The 14,439-nt window shown below is 28.9% G+C and overlaps 4 protein-coding genes across 4 annotated transcripts; 2 read left to right on the forward strand and 2 right to left on the reverse strand.

Moving 5' to 3' along the window:
* Window positions 1–455: 455 nt before the first annotated feature.
* LOC106790642 lies at window positions 456–10,279 on the forward strand. Its single transcript, XM_014755707.1, has 12 exons — window positions 456–649; window positions 3,583–3,645; window positions 4,696–5,082; window positions 5,262–5,556; window positions 6,370–6,508; window positions 6,971–7,164; window positions 7,230–7,923; window positions 8,000–8,172; window positions 8,301–8,456; window positions 8,523–8,613; window positions 8,696–9,408; window positions 9,488–10,279. Exons 1-12 carry the CDS (start codon window positions 615–617, stop codon window positions 9,629–9,631), a joined length of 3,084 nt encoding a protein of 1,027 aa, XP_014611193.1. The 5' UTR covers window positions 456–614; the 3' UTR covers window positions 9,632–10,279.
* LOC106790646 (dynein light chain Tctex-type 1) lies at window positions 10,051–11,838 on the reverse strand. The gene is made up of 3 exons (XM_014755711.1): window positions 11,435–11,838; window positions 11,085–11,250; window positions 10,051–10,852 (listed from the first exon to the last, which is right to left on the reverse strand). Exons 1-3 carry the CDS (start codon window positions 11,453–11,455, stop codon window positions 10,704–10,706), a joined length of 336 nt encoding a protein of 111 aa, XP_014611197.1. The 5' UTR covers window positions 11,456–11,838; the 3' UTR covers window positions 10,051–10,703.
* A 294-nt stretch (window positions 11,839–12,132) lies between these two features.
* On the forward strand, window positions 12,133–13,641 carry LOC106790644 (ATP synthase subunit s-like protein). The gene has a single exon (XM_014755709.1). It carries the CDS (start codon window positions 12,411–12,413, stop codon window positions 13,278–13,280), a length of 870 nt encoding a protein of 289 aa, XP_014611195.1. The 5' UTR covers window positions 12,133–12,410; the 3' UTR covers window positions 13,281–13,641.
* LOC106790645 (U11/U12 small nuclear ribonucleoprotein 25 kDa protein-like) lies at window positions 13,275–14,357 on the reverse strand. Its single transcript, XM_014755710.1, has 2 exons — window positions 13,731–14,357; window positions 13,275–13,602 (listed from the first exon to the last, which is right to left on the reverse strand). The coding sequence occupies exons 1-2, from the start codon at window positions 14,031–14,033 to the stop codon at window positions 13,339–13,341; spliced, it is 567 nt and encodes a 188-aa protein (XP_014611196.1). The 5' UTR covers window positions 14,034–14,357; the 3' UTR covers window positions 13,275–13,338.
* Between the last annotated feature and the right edge of the window lie 82 nt (window positions 14,358–14,439).

Raw genomic sequence — 14,439 nt, forward strand, 5'->3', positions numbered from 1 at the left:
ACGTTAATTTAAGTGTCCAATTAATTCTATTAATGTTGATCTATAAATATCTAAATTATTCTGATTCATATTATTCGTATAAGTATAATATATAATAAGATTAATTTTGACAATGTTGTTAAAATACTCGTACCGTACAGTTATTCTTACAGAAATCAATAAAATATAAATAAGTTTCTAATACGATTGTGAAGAGAAGACTGTTAGACAAATAAGGGATCACGCAAACAAACAAAAAATTGCATTAAAATTCAAAGAACGTATAATAAGAAGAACAGAAGTAACGTGCAAAAGTATGAACACCCCCCTACCCATACATGCATACACATATACGCAAATCCTACACCTCATCTTCAAGAGCAAATAAGCAAGATGGGCTGAGGGGGAACTTTTGTTGAAGTGGGGAGTAAAAAGAGAGAGAAAGAGAAGAGCAAACGTTAGCAGTGCGAGGAAACGTTCAAATGTTTACCGTCAGACGATCGCGAAGTGTTGCGAGACAAATAGTCGATCTTTCGTTCATTTGTTTGTTCAAAAATCGTTCTTTTAAATAAACAATTATAAAACAAAATCAGTGAACATTCAATTATAAAATACTTTGCGGTGTCACGTTCAAGATGGGAGTGATGAGTGTCTTAAAGTGGCTCAGAAAGTAAGTTAATTATTCCTAATTGAAACTCGCAAATTTTATATAAATTTACTTAAATATCTACAATTTACAATACTTCCAAAAATAAGTCTACTAATTTTCATCAAAGTATTCAGTTTTAATAGAATTTTCATTAATTGTTCTTTTATATCATTTTAAATTTTTTTTTTATAAATTCGTGCAATAATATGAAACGTTCGATTACTCCGATTACTTTCACTTCGAGATCTGGTATTTCATATACATATATATATATATAAATAAATTTCAAATATAGAATTCGTATTATCATACGTGAACAAGATTAACGTGTATACAATTCAAATCAAATACAGAGATATATATATATGACCTTTGACTCGAAAATAAATGAAGCTTATCAAATTACAAACATCTCTCATTTCGTTTAACAAATTCATTTCAATGTACTTTTCTCTTTTATGCATTTATCTATACATATATATATATATATATATTAATATATATATATATATATATTAATTCCTAGGAAAAGAACAGGTTCGCCGTAACTTTCATTAGAATCTAACGTTAGTCCTATCCTTTACGAGTATCACGGTTCATACTAAGTAAGCAATGTATATTTTTGCATTATAACATCACGACTAAAAGGTGAAGGACGTTTACATTTGCGTCAAGTTACGATAACAAAAACGAAACTCGTTCAACTTGGTATTGTGTGTGTGTGTGTGTGCGCGTGTATGCGTGATGTGATATCATTTTTTATTTATAAAGCAATCATCGTGGTAATTGTTTCTAATTTTTTCTATTTTAGACTCCCAAAAATATTCAAACACTACGGTATGAACAAATCAATCTTACGGCTTCGTATTTCGATTTTTGATAAAACAATTGTTATAAATAATTGTTTCATTTGATTTACTTCTAATGCAATAACTAAAGTCATATTTTGAAGTGTTACAGTTGACTTTAATAACGTTTCAACGTTCCGGTAAAAGTGTCCGAAAAATTTTCAAGCGTATCAAAGACACGGGCTAATTATTGTTGTGGCCCAAAAGAACAAGAACACCTGCTGAGATTTGGATCTTACGTGTTACTCTTAAACCGTTACCAGAATCAATTCTTCTTCTTTACATGCTTATATTCAACGTAGTTTTATTTACAGAGTGTCTCAGCTAAATGGGATCACCTAAATATCTCCTTTATTAACAATTCTATAAAGAAACTGTAAATGAAAAAAAGTTGCACTAAAAGAATTTTTTCTCAAGTTCATTTTTATACGAAATTTCAAGATCGTGTATACGTATGTGCATAGAATCCATATATGTATAATTATCTCATTATTTTATACGAGAACACGTACTTCCCTTATCTTCTTCCTTTTATGTTTTCAAACATAATGAAGTAGCAGTCCGATCGTTAGAACAGATTCCGTTGTTATTCGCTCATTTGATTTATCTTATAAATGAAATTAGAAAGAAATTAGAACGTTGAAGTTAAAATACTTTTAAACGAGATTAATTATTTTTCGGTCTCCGATCAATAAAAAGAAAAAAAAAAGAAGAGAATAATAGGAGAAAGTGAATGTTCTTAAAACGTCATAAATTTCGTGAACGGAAACGAAACATAATCGTTTGTTTCGAATAGAATAGAATAAGAATTTAACAGTTACCTACTTTTCTCAAGATCTTAGACTCGCTCGAATGACCCCTGTGATCTTTTGCCACGTAAAAATAAAGATCGTAAGATCTTTCTCTTCTTAATTCTCACGAAAACAGTTGTTTATAACAGAAATTGTATGCGTGTATCGCATGTTACGATGAAGATCCACGTGCAATCTTAACTTTGCATGCACTCTTTTAACTATTCTGCAAAGTATTTTCTAACATAAGATTGTATGAACTTTGTTGACCAACTAAACCTCATTAACGCGTAGTATAAGTTTGGTTCTAACCTTTCGAGACACCCTGTATATATTTATATCTCATAAAAATAATATATATTGTTCTAATACACAGTATTAACACGTATGTCTCGGATTACCATATTAAAATATCCCCGTTAATATTAGTGCCAATTATAGACACTAGGAAATAATATGGAACTTGAAAATAAATTCAGTGACATAATTAACATGTATCAAGTATTCCAATGTGCTTGATACTTTCTCTATTAAGATTCAAGTAATGAATGAACGAATGTATTTCAATTTATACAACCTGCATATGCATATCGTATTTAATAACTAGTTCAACTTGTCTTCCGTATCTATATATAACAACACCTACAACAATATATAAATATATACATTTATACATATATATAGAGAGAGTGCATTAAAAGTCGCTTTACCGAATTGGGAAAAAAGAATTTTTGCTAAGAATTTAGAGTGGCTGCTTTCTGGACCCATATCTTATTAACAACACTGTTATCTTAGATTCACATCTTGATAAAAGTGTCACTCCATTGAAAATAACACCCACGCGCTACTCGTAAATGCTAATTCAATCTTTCTCAAACTGAAAAATAAATGATAGTAATTCTATTATCAAACCAATATTGATTTTTGTTCTTTCATTTTTGTTTTCTCGATGAAGCTACTTTTGAGGCACTCTGTATATAACTAACTTTAATGAATAAAAGAGATTGAAATAGAGATTAGAATATGTGAAACTAGTTTTATATGAAATCGTAAAGTTACATAGTCGAACGTATTTATATACTATACAATACCGAAACAAAAAGATTATTAGGATGAGAGAGAAAGTTGACGATCGCAATGATCATTTAATTTGATGAGGAAAAATTTAAAAGTCCGCCATTCACTCGTAGCCCGCCAACTTTTTTCCTAAATTTAAAATGACTTTATGATTTTTACAATTCGATATAATTGGTCATTTATTAAAGTTTATTATTATTTACACAATTTATAGTTATTATAATACACTTACTTACAGGGATATTCGTTGCAGAGACAGAAGAAGACAAAGCTTATCCGAGAGACAACAGATCTTTCCAAAGTAAGTATGAATATAAATTATTACACCATAAAGTATACAGAGAGAGATTAAAAAGTAACAATAATCGTCTAATTTAACCAATGAAACATTAAAATAAAAATAAGCCTCTACCAATAAAATCACTCGTATCTCGAAATGATTTATTAATTTTCATTTATTAACCAATAAGATGTAATCTTCTAATTAATCTGATTGGTTTTCACATAAATTTGGTTAAAATCGTATTAATACCAGTGGTGCCATCGTTCATCAATTATCGAATTAATTACAATAGAATAATCGACTCGATCGAATTTCAATGAAGAAGAGAACAAATATTTAAAAAAAACGGTGACAAAATTCTTTAAAGAAAAAGACTGAAAGAGGAGAAAAAAGGAAAATGTCGGCTTCTTATAAAACAATTCACAATGCAAAAAAACGACGACAAAGGACAAGCTGTTCCAATGAAACCGCGTAAGTTCGATCTTTATCTTCTTTTACTCAAAAAGAAGCCGGCATAACCTCCTTCGATGATGATTTATCTTTTGAATTTTCTTTTTTTTTTTTCTTTTTTTATAATTATCATATGATTGAATACCAGTTATTAATACTAGAGTACAATTATTTTAACAAATTGACAATCTTTTTCATATTGACGATAGATATAAGTTTTTTATTTAATATAATCTTATTGTATATTCTTTAATATTTTCTTTGCATCTACCGCTTTTTTACGAGATAATTATTTTGAGTAAACAAAGATGAATTAAAAAATGTTCGAAATCTATGATTACAATTAAATTTGCCAATTTTAGGATAGAGAGAACGAACTACTGCTTTATATAATTATCGTGCCAACAATTTATCATAACTTTTTAAATATATTTAAATTAAAAAACAAATGAATAAGTAAAGAAATAACAAATAAAAAAATAAGATAATCGATAGGCGGCAAATTTGAAATCGTCAATCCCCGTTAACAATAACAACATACAATCAATCAACAAATGAATGAATGCATTTATTTACAATTTGAATAGACATAATGCAGCGATTTTGTCATTCTTTCAGTGAATCTTATCGAAACGCTTTACAAGCATTTATGGATCGTCGAAGATTTTCAGCATCGGTCATAGAAAGAAGAACTCCTCCTAACAATATTTTAGATGTAAATAGCGATTCTTTATTAACGGAGAATAATACTGTTAACAATATCGAAAAAGATAATGATATTAGTGGAAACGATTGTAAAATATCTCAAGAAGAAGATTCATTATTTATGCTGGATGTACCACATGTACCGGCATCGGAGATCTTTGAGATCGGATCGGTCGCTGGAACGGAGGATCGATATTTGGAATTGATCTATGCTGAGTGGGAAAACACGCGAATCTCATTGAAGAGGCAAACGCATCCGGAGTGTCGAAACGCGGTCAAAGCCGACATGGAAATTCTCACGTAATTTATGAGTTTCTTTTCTTTTCTTTTCTTTTCTTTTCTTTTCTTTTCCTTTGATCATGTGAGAAAGTATGCGTTGCGATATTTTACTTTCAGCATCATCGTTATGTGATCATGCGATCACTTCATTTAAATTGAACAACCATTTTTCAATTTGCTTTTGTTTATTTTCTTTTTAGGAAAATTCGCCATCCAAATGTATTGATGCTAATGGCTTTAACACAGACGGAAGAACACGGGCTCATTTCAATTCTCGAACCCGTAGACTGTACCCTTTACAATTACATACACGAGCAAGGCGAACGAATTTCCGTTCGACAGATGGCAAGGTTCGCCGGAAAATTAGCCGATGCACTTAGGCATGCACACATGCGTGGTTACATCCACAGTGCGATTAGTCCCCATTGCGTTTATCTCACCTTTGGTGAAACTGTTAAACTTGCTGGATGGGAATTGGCTGTCAGCGTAACTAACGTAAGACATTCTTTATTTGTGAATTCTATTGTATTCCTTACAATAAGAATTCCTTACTAATTGAAAATTATTTTATGTAATTAATTAGGAATATTGGAGGATGGGTTGACAATTTTGTAAACCTCTTCTTCTTTTCTAAAAGTTTTAAGAAAAATAAGATACAAATTTTCAAGTAGATAAAGGGTTGAAATATTATATACACGAAATAGATGAATTTCATCTTTTATCCTCTACCATCTAATATAATGAATCTCAAGTAAAGAACAGAATTGTAAATGTAAAGAATAGAATTTTTTATTGGTTTCGCTGTGTGTTACGCAGGCGAGAATACCTGCGATAAATAGGAAAGATTTAATGGGATAACAGAGGAGGAGTAGAAAGGGGAAAGAGAGGTATACGTCATTTCCGTAATTCCATGACGCACCCAGCGTCGTTGAAAAACAGGAAACTCGGACAGAGTTTTATGTATGTACATTGTTTCCTACGAAATGTAGATTTCTGTATAAAATCGTTCTACCATGACTGAGGTTGATTACACTGGTTGGTGCCGGATGAAAACCTAAAACGCGGGATATCTCGGTAGACCGATGGTAGAGAATCATGTGGATTCATGAAAGTCATTTAAAACGAATTTAATTAAATCTCATGGCCATGAATTTAATGAAATTTGCTTTTTTTTTATTCTCACTAATATGCTATGTTTTTCTAACAACATTTACAATCTGTCACTAAAATAACTCTTGACAAATCTGATGTTAAATTATAATCAATCATATCGTTGATTTACTTTTATTTTTATTTTTTCTATTGCAGTCAAAATCCAAACAAAAATACGAGGACATTTTACGTAGCGAAATCATCAGATGGCAAGCACCAGAATTATTTTCTAATATTGTCTGCAAAGAGAACGACATTTATGGGCTTGCCTTACTCATATGGGAAATGTGCACCAGTAAGCTTTAATTTAATTACTTATCTATAGTTTTGCTTAAACGGTAAAAAAGAGATCTACGTTATTTCATCTATTATTTTTCTGTTCTTCCATTATACAGGGTGTCCTATAACTGGTGGTACAAGCAAGCAGGGGATGATTTTATATGAAAAACTGAATTGAAAATGTAGAATCTAATTTGTTCATATAAGGCTTTGTTTTGGAAAAAAATAAGTTTGAAAGTTTGTTAAGTATGCGTGCACTCAACTGAGCTTGCAATCCTAAAAACTAAAAACCTTGTTCGCTTGTACCAACTTTGATGCAACTCCTGATGCAATCTTATAGAATTTGTATTTCTAAGATTGAAATGCAAGATACAATTAAAAGTAACTTTAGGAATTATAATACATTTATATATATATATATATATATATATATATATATATATATCTCTTTATAATCTTTTTATATAATTTTTAACAGTGCGTATACCATGGAATGGCTACGACGTTTCAGAAATCAAGAAGCAGTACGTACAATTGGAACAAAGTATTCCTCTAGATTTATGCGATTCTCCACCAATAATTCATAGTTTATTAGAAGTAGCTTTACAAATTGATCATACCAAAAGAAGTATCGATCTTATTAAAACACGCAGATTGTTGCAGGGTCTCGAAGTAAGTGCTATCGACTTAAAATTACTTTGATTATTTTGTTAATAATAATATTGTCATAATTTTAGATACAACACGAGTATAAGGACGAATGCAAAGAAAGTAAAAAAAAAGAAATTGACAAGATAGTTGTAACACCAACCATTGAACCCTCGACTGCAACTGATTGTAATAGCGCACCATCGGCGATATCATTAAATCAAAATGTCGACACTGTAAAAAGTAGATCATGTTTGGATTCTACGAAAATCAAAAGTCTAGCTCAAAAAAAGACTTCGAACGAAGTGTTCACAGAGGCACCAAATTCAAAATTAAACTCACTGACTCAAAATGATCGATCGAACTTTGTTTCGAGTCCAAAAAGATCAATCGAAAGATATAATCATAAAGAAATGAAATTGAATTCATTGGATAAAAAGGAAAATAAGGAAAATAAAAATAATTCGAAAAAAAGAAGTAACGACGTCAATTCTGACTTACCAGAATTACAATCTTACACTGCATTTAAAAAGTCACAATTTATGAAAAATTCAATATCACCAAATAGTAAAAATGAAAAAGTAAAAGTACCTAAAATTCTGTCTGACTCTACTTCTAGTACTATATCTGCGATATCTTCTACGTATCTTGACATTACAGAAGATATTGCAGCACAGACTAACCCACGTGCTAATTTGCAACGTTTGAAAGAAATTCTTGCTAATAAAAGAGAATGTTTCTTTAAGAATATCGAAACACCCCAGACCCCTGAAAAAAATCAAAGTAAGTATCAAAGTGATATGGACATTAAGGATAATTATTGTTAACAAATAATAACTTTATTATTTTATTTGAATAGATGATTCAATCGTCGAGTCAGAAATATTGGCCAAAGTAAAGAGTAGAGATTACGAGCCACATAAACCTGCTAGTCATAAGACAAGTTTAGAAAAAAAATATAATAAATCTCCCGGTTCATACGATTCGCCATACGTATCACCATATATTTCGCCTAATCAACCAACTTGCAAAGTACTTTCACATAAATTATTTATTTCTCTTCCGTTCTTTCTTTTTTTTTATTTTTGTAATTTATTTATATCAGTGTAAATGATATTATTCTTTACATTACATCGGTATTACTTTTTATTCTTATTTAGCAACCTTACTCACAGATGCCTACACATGTGAGAACCGCAATAATGAAACCTCGTGTAATAATACCGCATCCTCGAGGCTTTTTCGAAACATCCTTGTGGAAAAAAGAAAAAGAAATATGTATATCCAAAATGTGGAAGGAGGATCCAATCGTTACAGTAAGTTTTTTATTTATCTCGATATTAAAATTCATGATAATATTAATTTTATTATTTCATTATTAGCAAATATCTGCGGAAAGTACAGAAAATCCTGTTACGAAATTAGACGAACTTATAAAACCTCTGGAAACGTGTAATGTTAACAACAAATCAGGTTTGTCCCTAATGATACATTTTATTAAAAAAATATTCCAACATTAAGAATTTTCTAACATTAAGTTTAATTGTTCTTTCAGAAAATGTAAAAAAGCAAAGTAAACAAAAGGACAGGGTACTTACTGAAAGTCTAACTGAGTTTGAGTCGATACCAGAAATCGATTCGTTACAAGTTTTGAAAGAAGCGTTGGATAGAGCAACAGAAATAATTTGTGCAAGTAAATCTATCCAGAATGAACCAGACGCAACATATTTACCTTCTCATCGATCCTGTGATAATATTAATACTATAACAAATAACAAGTACATTAGTAAATCGTTCCTGGATAAGGCATATGAATTAGCTTATACCGACGATATCAAAGAAGAAAAAAGAAAAGAAATAAACGATGCAAATAAAACGTTAATGTCAAATAACAATCAATCCTTTGATAACGAATTAAATAGTAATACATTGAAAGAAAATATCAATAATTCTAAAAAGACTAACTGTACTACGAGAGAAAACCAAGATGGAATCTACAGAGCAAATATCTGTCATTTAAAACACTCATTACATGATGTTGATACGATTAAATCTAATAATAAGAAATTATCTAACAGAAAATATACTGAGAATTTCTTTTCTTCAATGTCTACCGATGAAAAGCAAAATGTGGAATCATCGAGCAAAAATTGCAGTAAATGCAATAATAAATTATCATTAAAAAGAAGGTTTTCTTTACCAAATATTATTCCTCATCATAAAGTAGGGAATCATTCGTATTTAGGCAAACTACCGATACGTAAGGCTGTAGGTATTTAATATTATAACATATTAAAAATAATTTCAATCTATATTTTAATATCATTCATTTTTCACATTATTTCAGGATAATTCTCCTAATACCTCGATAGAGGATTTCTACATCGACGACGATAATTTAGAATTAAAGAATTTAAATATTAATATGGTATTATTGAACGACGATGAAGTTTTCTACGATAATTATTTCTTTGACAAAAAAACAACTTAAAATTTCATTTTATAATGCGACCATTTCTTTTTATTTTATTCAAGTGAATTTTTTCCACAAGTTTTGTTCTTCAAAGATTTGACTAAAACTTAATATTAATATAAGTAAACTCCAACTATGTGGTTGGCATACAAAGTATTAGAAAGAGAGAGAGAGAGAGAGAGAGAGAGAGACATAGAATAAGAAAAGAAAGAAAAAACGAAGCCTTATTTTTACTTAGAAATAGAAATTTGCTAACAATAAGTTCTATTGTTCGTATAATATATATATTTTATTTTTTTACGCGTTATATATATATATATATATATACGTTTATTGTATCTAATTAATAGTAGTCTATACTTCCGTTGTAAGATATTAGTTTAAATTATATTATTAATATAAAAAACAAAACATATTATTACTTTTTTCTCAAGCTATAGAAAATAATAAGATTTATTTAAATTGACATAATATAGAAATATGTGTATCATAAAATAATTATAAATAGCGAAAATTTAGTTTAAATACTCAAATGAAAAAAGAGAAACAAATTATTAACGACGGTAAATTAAAATGTTAAATATCGTTTTCCTATATGTTGCAATTTATCTATAAGTTATCGCAATTAAATGTACATTTATAATAAAGCGTTTTTGTGTACAGAAATATTACTTTCAAGATCGTCCTCTTATTAATATTTAAATATATCTTTACATTCGATTTAAAGATTACAAAAAAAAAAAGATATAAGTAAAAAAAAAAAGAGAGATAAATTTGTGCAGGAATAGCTGCATATACGTACGTATATGTTAATCATTTTTGTAACCCCTTACGCTATGATTTAATGCTTAGAACTGTGTGCCATATTCGGTGCTACATTTCGTGCTTCTTATCTTTAGACTGTAAGATTCACCATGAATAAGACTCATGTTTCTCATGTTTAGACCGTAAAACTTATTACAAATCACATGCAATGTTACAGCGCAAGGGGTTTAATATAATTTAAATTAATTATTCATTTAATATTACTAAATATATTACTTAATCATGAAATATATAGATTATTTGGAAAGTTGTTATCCTTCAGATTTTAGATTCCCAAACCAAATACAGAAACAATGCAATACATGGTCTTGTTTTCCCAACGTACAGTACAACTTCCATCTGTGGCATTATCCCAAAAACATGAGCTCGCTGTGTGTAATCCTGCTCCATTTTTTTGCATAATCGTACACGTGACTTAATAAACAAAAATAAGTATAATAAATATACTAAATACAAATTGTTTTTCTCTATTAGTTTGAAAGCATCCACGAGTGGATGTTAATGATTAATCTTTTAGCTACTGCAGAACTTTCTACAATTCTTTATCTCTGTACAACAATTTTCTGTATATAAATATTCACGAAAGCCATTATAGTGGCATGCAGTGTCTAAAAGGTTAATCAAATATTATCATTAATATACAAACCAATATATTTATATGGTTTTTGCAGCCTTGTTAAATTTCCTAAACATGCTTCGACAACGTTCGATGTCCATTGATTAACTTTATTATGTTGATAAGCATTTCCACCAATAGACACTTCGATAGCCTCTTTTATTATCTTGCTTACGGTATCAACAACAAATTGAGTCTATAAATTAAATGCAAATAAATTATTTATTATATTCATACTTTCATAAGTTCATACTATATTTCCATAACGTTAAATATCATATACTATATATAATATATATATATTTGTATATTACATACTAACTTTTTATTAGTAATATTGTATAATTTTTTAATTATCAAACAAAAAAACAATTACTAACCTCTTCTTGCATATCCTCCATTATGACAATTTTGAAAAATAATTAATTAACGAAAATAATGATTTTGATTTCCGCACAATTATGTCACCTAACGAATGTAGATATATGAATGAAAATGATTTCTTGACAACTCACAGGCGTGACACTTTCATACATCAAATTGTTTTTCTTAAATTACTGCATCCGAATATTTAACCAAAAATTAATAAAATAAATACAAGTACATTTAATAAAATTCATTCGTTTTTTTCTAATTTATAAAAACAAAAAGAAAGAAGAAAGTATATAACTTTAATCTCTAGCAAACTCGATAACTCTATTTCCTTTACATTTATGGTACGTTCATATTTAATACATATAAAAAGAGGCAGCTGATGGTGGAGCCATATTGGTTCCTTATGTCACGTCAATAAAAAGAAACATTTTAACTGCAACTAAAATTTTGATAAACAATTATAAACTGATTATTTAATATTCATAAATTTTATTGTTACAAATATTTATATATTCTATTAGTGAGAATTAAAATAATAAATATTCTCGCACAGTATAATCCACCGATTTGATTGGTTCTCACAGTAAGAGAGACTAAACCAATCAATATTAAGTAATGAAAAGAATCGATGGACTTTAAATCGTTTCTAACATTCATAACCTATTCGATTTGAAGTATGTTTTAATATATAATTAAAGTTAAATAATTATTTAATATAAAATTTATAAGAGAATAAAAATAGTAAATATAGTATAATTCACAGATTGGATTGGTTCTCATGATAATATTAAACCAATCACACAATGCGAAGTAACAAATAAATCTTATAAACTTCAAATAATACCAAATATATATACAATCTAATACTGGTTAAATATATATTCAAGTAACAAAAGTTATTTAAGTAATATGAAATACTACAGAATAATAAAGAATATCAATTGATTGAGTAAAAGAGACCCAAAGAACAATTCTAGCGACATGTTGTCGCAATATCTTATTAACAGATTGATAATATTTAACAAATTAATTAAAACCAGTCATGTGGTCAGCGTTACAAGTTTACAACATTTTAATACTGGAAATAAATTAATGGAACGTGTACCAAGAAATTTAAAAGATTGTTCAAGATTTATACCCACAAAGAAACCGATAAGTTCAGAAGATGTAGAGCCTGGAGTTGAAACGGATACCAGTTTTGCTTGGTTTCAAACAGAAGCTCCACCAGTGCAAACATTTTCTGTAGGAAATATTAAACAATGGTTCCAGTTTAATAAAAAAATACTCTATGTTAAAGAACAACATGTTGATCTCAAGATGATTAACGTATTGGGTATAAACATAGCAGCTGCATACTTTGTTATTAAATGGAGAGGAAAAATTAAGTTTAAGAACTCCAATTGGTTAGAAGCTAAAAATGATAAACCTGTTCGTTTACCAAGTTATTATAAATCTAATTATATAGTTATTGCAATAGATGCAAGCAAAACGATGATATGTTACGAAGGGCTAGAAAACATGTCGCCTCTTACTAAATTAAAATGGCTAAGCTTTAAGGGTTGCGAATATATTGATGATTGGTGCCTCGACAGAATATCTGCACGTTATCCGTCATTAGAGTTCTTAGATATTTCTGATTGTAAAAATATTACAGAGAGAGGATTAGAAGCATTGTATAAATTAGATAATCTCAAAATGTTGATAGTAACAAACCATCACAAATCAGCAGCATTCGAATTGACTTGTTTTATGTTGGAAGAATGTATTCCTAATCTGGAATGTAAGATATTAAATTCGTGGTACGTAGATAAATCTAAGAAACCCAAAGACGAGAAGAAAGAATTTAAATAAAATGGTAACAATTTAATTAAATATAAACATGTGTAAATATATACAAACGTTGCTTCAATCATGCGTTTTTAACGACATTTCTTAATTTATTTTTTTCTCTGTACTTCTTAACATAATATAATTCAGCTTTATTACCAATGCCGTAAACTTTTAAATTTTTATTGTCATTGGCGAGTTGTAAATCGTTAAAGCATAAATTATATTTTTTCCAAACGTGTTTCCAACTGATCTTCTTCTTAATATTTTCTCTTTTGAAATACAAGTTAGTATGCCTCTTAATGGCTTTTTTTAAATCAAGCACTGTAGTTGTATGTGTAGGTACCTAGATTTAAATAAATTCAAGTTTGTTTACAAATATAATATTAATATTCATTTATATCCATTCCCATATTCAATAATATTTAATCATATGATAAGAAACAAATATATTATCTTTAAAAAATTAATTACCACAATAGAAAGCCTTGGAAGATTTCTACGATTTAAAAATAATGTTATAGCTTGACCCTGTGCCACAGCAATCTGTGCTTTAATTTCTTCTACAGTGACATTTAATGGTAATCCAGCTAGAAACGGATCGCTGTCAATTAATTTATCAAGAGCTTCTTTAGTTAACTTAACTAATTCCTGATGATTTGAGTCTGACTTAGTATTCTCTTTAGGAATTATTTTTTCTTGCTTTGCATCCATTTTAATATCCATTTGATCGATATTGGAGGAACTATCTTGTTCTTCGATTTCAACTACGTCCATATTTTATTTATTACAATTTTTACGTTTGTGTTTTTTTTAACAATGTTTATAAACAAGTACACGAGGCCCCCTATCGTAAAAACTAATGCACTTTGTTGTGCAAGAATCGTATTAAGACCGATCGATAAAACAGTCGGATCAGTCGGTAACAAAGAAAACTGTATGTCGCCATCTGTAATGCTTGAAACGAACTATTACGGTTGTATCCCAAACCGAATGTAAATCGGTCGATAAAACATAACATTACCGACTGGTTAAATATATCGATAAGTAAGAAAACTTCTGCACCTTCTATGTGTGTCCCTGGGCAAAACTTAAAATGAAAATTATTAGAAAAATCAAGGAGATGTAAGTAAATTTACTTTTTTTTTTTTTTTTTTTATTATTATTAAAAATAATAAATCGC

The sequence above is a fragment of the Polistes canadensis genome, unplaced genomic scaffold (assembly GCF_001313835.1).
Source record: "Polistes canadensis isolate GaletaPanama2010 unplaced genomic scaffold, ASM131383v1 scaffold_252, whole genome shotgun sequence".
NCBI lineage: Eukaryota > Metazoa > Arthropoda > Insecta > Hymenoptera > Vespidae > Polistes > Polistes canadensis.

Bases quoted from the DNA above. Each gene is read 5' to 3' on its own strand.
- LOC106790642 (XM_014755707.1), top strand. From the start codon at position 615: ATGGGAGTGATGAGTGTCTTAAAGTGGCTCAGAAA. The intron at 3,646-4,695 runs GTAAGTATGAAT...TCATTCTTTCAG, and splicing joins AGACAACAGATCTTTCCAAA to TGAATCTTATCGAAACGCTT. The intron at 5,083-5,261 runs GTAATTTATGAG...TTTTCTTTTTAG, and splicing joins GCCGACATGGAAATTCTCAC to GAAAATTCGCCATCCAAATG.
- LOC106790646 (XM_014755711.1), bottom strand. From the start codon at position 11,455: ATGGAGGATATGCAAGAAGAG. The intron at 11,251-11,434 runs GTTAGTAATTGT...TTTAATTTATAG, and splicing joins TGGAGGATATGCAAGAAGAG to ACTCAATTTGTTGTTGATAC. The intron at 10,853-11,084 runs GTTTGTATATTA...TTGTTTATTAAG, and splicing joins AAAACCATATAAATATATTG to TCACGTGTACGATTATGCAA.
- LOC106790644 (XM_014755709.1), top strand. From the start codon at position 12,411: ATGTTGTCGCAATATCTTATTAACAGATTGATAATATTTAACAAATTA.
- LOC106790645 (XM_014755710.1), bottom strand. From the start codon at position 14,033: ATGGACGTAGTTGAAATCGAAGAACAAGATAGTTCCTCCAATATCGAT. The intron at 13,603-13,730 runs GTAATTAATTTT...ATTTAAATCTAG, and splicing joins TTCCAAGGCTTTCTATTGTG to GTACCTACACATACAACTAC.